Source organism: Entamoeba nuttalli (genome assembly GCF_000257125.1).
Source record: "Entamoeba nuttalli P19 unplaced genomic scaffold asmbl_3493, whole genome shotgun sequence".
Taxonomy (NCBI): Eukaryota; Evosea; order Mastigamoebida; family Endamoebidae; genus Entamoeba; species Entamoeba nuttalli.
In genome coordinates this window covers 1-4,382 of record NW_008576120.1, presented here as the reverse complement: position 1 = coordinate 4,382, position 4,382 = coordinate 1, and the positions used below count along the sequence as shown (strand labels likewise).

The following is a 4,382-nucleotide window of genomic DNA, read 5'->3' as shown; positions in this document are numbered from 1 at the left end:
TTTTTTTTTCAACTAGATAATTTAGTATTAAACATGAGCAAAAAAGCACCCAAAATGGGAACACCATTCCAACCTGTAAACGAAGTAAAGAGTGATGCTAAAGCAATTAAAAAATATACTCAACAATTTACTGGGAAAGACTCTAGTGCAGCAGTTAAAGCATTATTATCAATGATGTCATTAGGAACAACAGTTGTTCCTACAGTTACATATTCAACAAATACTGAAGCTTTAACACGATGTCTTCAAGAAATTCCAGATTCAATTGATAATTTATTTAAAAAAGGAGGACATTCACTCAGTTTACAAGAAGTTAAAACAATGCTTGATGTTATTAAATTTTCATCACAATTTCTTCCAACAACAGAAATTTCTAAGCTTCGTTTGTTCTTTTATTTTAAAAAAAAAATCTTTTAAATTTCCACCGTTTTATTAAGAGAAGATTTTTATTTTACTTTCAAAGCAAAAGTCAAAATATACAAAAACTAATATATGATAGTTCCAGTAATTAAAAACTTCTTATGTAAAGATTCTAATATTGAAGTACGAAAAGAAACATTCAAAACACTTTTAGAATTAATTAAAATTCATAGTGATATAATAGATAGTTATGGATGTCTTTTCCTTCCTAGTTTTAATCTTAGATCATATCTTAGTCAAGAAGAAGATTGTAAAGTACCAGAAAATTTAATACCAACAATTAATTCTAATTCAAATGTATATTGTCCAGCAGAACTTTTAGATGGAAGAACACAAGAAGCAAATACTAACCAAATACTTGAATTATTTTTTAAAGAATATTTTATGAGTCAAGATAATATTAAATTATATCAAGGATTATTTTATCAAGTAGTTTGTTGTGTTATGCCTAATTATCAAAAGATAGGATCATTAGCATCATTAAATATTCAACATCATTTTAATATTGGAGATGTTCCATCTAAGTTATATTCTAAATTAGGAAATGAAGTACTTAATGCAGCACAAGGGAATTTTTCAAGAATATTACTTCTTGATGAAAGGTTTCTTTCTATTTTAATTCATTTTTATACAGAAATGCCAAATGTATTTGGTCCTAATGATAAAATAGCAGTTGAATCATTTCTTAAAATGTATAAAGATTTCTTCTTTGATAAACAAAGTAATTTAGTATCAATATTAAAAGATAAACTTACAAATATTCAATTTAAAATTATAGAAACACCAGGACAATGGTTTTCACAACAATTTCTTGAAAAAGAATTAAGTAATGATAAATGTAAAGAATTCTTTGAAATACTTATTCGATTTTATGAATCATTTGGATTAATTGAAGATAAATTAACACCAAGTTTAAAATCAACAATTCTTGCAACAGTTACACAATGTGCATTAAACTTTACACAATTTGTAAAAAATGAAGTTTATTCTCCATATAAAAAAGAGTTATTAAAAGTATTATTTGTTTTACATATTCAATGGACTCAATATGAAGGAGATTGGATAGAATTATTAAGTAGATTAGAACCACTTTATGATGTTGATATGCTTAGTGTTATTCAAATAGAAATTGAACATCTTACAACTGTCTTTGCACAAAAAGTATATAATCCAACTATATTTTCAGTACCATTACCAATTGAAGGAAGTAATTATATCAAAAATTTAAATGAAGAAGTATATTATGATACACCTCATAGTGAACCTAAATTGGGAATGATTAAAACATTATGGGATACTCATAGAATAAGAGAACTTTGGTTATTATTATTTAAATTTATTGATCATCCATTAAAATTAAATAAAATAGAAGTTATTAGTAAAAATATTGAAATGTTAAATGAACTTGTATCATTATTAACATTTGCAGAAGAAAATGCTACATATGAAATAAAATCAGAAACAATTATTTCACAACCTAAACCAATTAGACAATCTCAATGGAATATTCAACCAACAAATTGGAAAGGAATTAGAAAAACAATTCAACCTACTTCATCTGTTTCTCCAATTTCAAATGCTACTAATGTATCAAACAATGATAAAATATTTAAAATTAATGAATCTTTATATTTACCATTACAAGAAATTTTCCTTCCTATTTTCATTGAAATAGTTGCACAACCAAATCCATTAATTACAGAAAAATCAAAATGTTTAAGTTTTAAATCAATTAGTAGAATTATTTGTAGACAATTTCCTCAATATGAGAATGAAATATATGATATTTATACATCATTAATTCAAAGTATTCATTTTCAAACAATTGATGTACAATGGGCATTTATTTCATCTTCATATGATATGTTTACTAATCCAAATAATAAATTTATTCCTTGTCTTCCATCAGTACTTCAATCATTAAGTAAATTATCAACTGGAAATTCAACATTAGAAGACCAAATTAAATGTTGTTCAATGATTAATTCTCTTGTATTTCTTGAATATAATTATCCAAATTTACAAGAGTCTTTTAATAAAATGGGATTAAATTTACCAGGTGATTATTGTACTACAATGATTAATATTATTACTGGTGCATTACGTGTTATGCCACAACCTCAAACACAAACAATGTTATATTGGTCATTTGTTCATTTATTTACTATTTGTTTAGAAAGTCATCGTGAAATTGACTTTAGAATTTTCTTAGATGTTTTCTTTGAAGGAGTTAGATCTCCAAGTTTTATTATTTATACTACATCTTTACAAATATTAAATTATCTTAGTACAAAAGCACAATTATTAGCAGATAATATAATTAATTATATCATTGATGCATTATGTAATATTATATTAACATGTCCTATAACTATTGATTGTATTTCATTTATTTTTGATACAATGTCTCGTTGGTTATTATGTTATGGTAAAAATATGTTCTCTATTAGACTTTTAGATGAAACAACTCATCGTCTTTTCCAAGTTATTCAAATGACCCTTTCATTAGAAAATCCACCAGAAAATCCTGATAGACCAACAACATGTATAGACCCACATGAAGCAGCACAAAAATTTGTTGCTGTATTATCTCAAGTAGTCTTTGGTAGTCCAACTGAACATGGTATGTTTAAATGTACTGAAGCAAATATCCCAGACCAATCTTTATCAAGATATTTTGCATATGGAGATAGTACTATTATATCAGTTTTACCTTCAAATGATTGTCATACTAGAGTTTTTATCAGAAATATTTATGGAATGTATGAATTTCTTGTTGCTCCAATGCAAACAATTAATGATATTGGATTACCAGAAATTAAAGATGATTTTACTCCTATTAGTCAAATTCCATGGAAGAAAAATAATCAAGCAAGTGGAATCATTAAAGAAAAAGTATTTTCACAAGAAAATAAGTTAAAAACATTAGTTGAAGACACATGTAAAGATGATCCTAGTTTATTAATGTGTGAATTTCCTGAAGAAATTATGAAGGTTGATGAATATTATAAATACATTACTACAATAGAAAAAGTTATGACAGAAACAGTAAAAGAAGAAGAAAAACAAATTAAAGAATCATTAGATCTTGTTAAAATGAATTCAAGACAACTTGATTTAAGTGAAGGAGCAAGAGACACATTAACAGAATATTTACAAAATATTCTTAGTTTATATTCAATGAATGATAAATTATTAGTTCCAATAGAAAGTACAAATGATTTCTTAAATGAAATTATTGAATTAGATAAATTATCTGCAAGATTATTCTTTAAAAGTACTATTATTTATGTTGGAGAAAATGATATGTCTGTTGAAAAAATTATTGAAGAAAAAGAAGGAAGTCTTAGATATAAACAATTTATGAGATGTTTAGGTTGGTATCAGTCTTTAGAAGGATTAATTTGTGATCCTGAACTTTGTCAAAAAAGTAGAGATGGAACAATATGTTATTATGCAGATGCACAATATGAATATGTTTTTGAAGAAATTAATCAAATGGATGAATTAAACCAAAAAACAATTAGTCAAGTAACATCATTAATTTGTATTATTTGGGATGAAGGAATTAAACCATATCATCCATCAATTATTGGTAGTTATTGTGAAATTATAATTGTTATTAAACCAAATGCTAATGGAATGTATGGAATTAGAATCTTTAGAAAGAAAGAAATGCCTATTGTTGGTCCATTATTAAATGGAATGGAAGTTAGTGGTGATGTATTAGGAAGAATGATTAGAGAAATGATAATCAATATTCATTTCCATTATTTAGGAAATGGCTATTCAAATATGGATGGATGCTCTAATAGATTCCAACAATTATTGAAATTAGTATCTTTTGGTCATTTACCAAAAGATTACACATTATGTAAAGAATTACAATTAATTCTTGACAAAAAGAAATAATTCTATTTTGAAACACTCTTTTCTTATGTTTGTTATTTCTCTTTAGATTT

At 25.3% G+C, this 4,382-nt stretch overlaps 1 protein-coding gene across 1 annotated transcript; it reads left to right on the top strand.

Annotated features, from left to right (window-relative positions):
- Nucleotides 1-54: 54 nt before the first annotated feature.
- Nucleotides 55-4,332, top strand: ENU1_070740 (hypothetical protein; the record flags this gene model as incomplete). Its single annotated transcript, XM_008858421.1, has 2 exons — nt 55-382; nt 500-4,332. The coding sequence occupies 2 exons, from the start codon at nt 55-57 to the stop codon at nt 4,330-4,332; spliced, it is 4,161 nt and encodes a 1,386-aa protein (XP_008856643.1).
- Nucleotides 4,333-4,382: the final 50 nt, after the last annotated feature.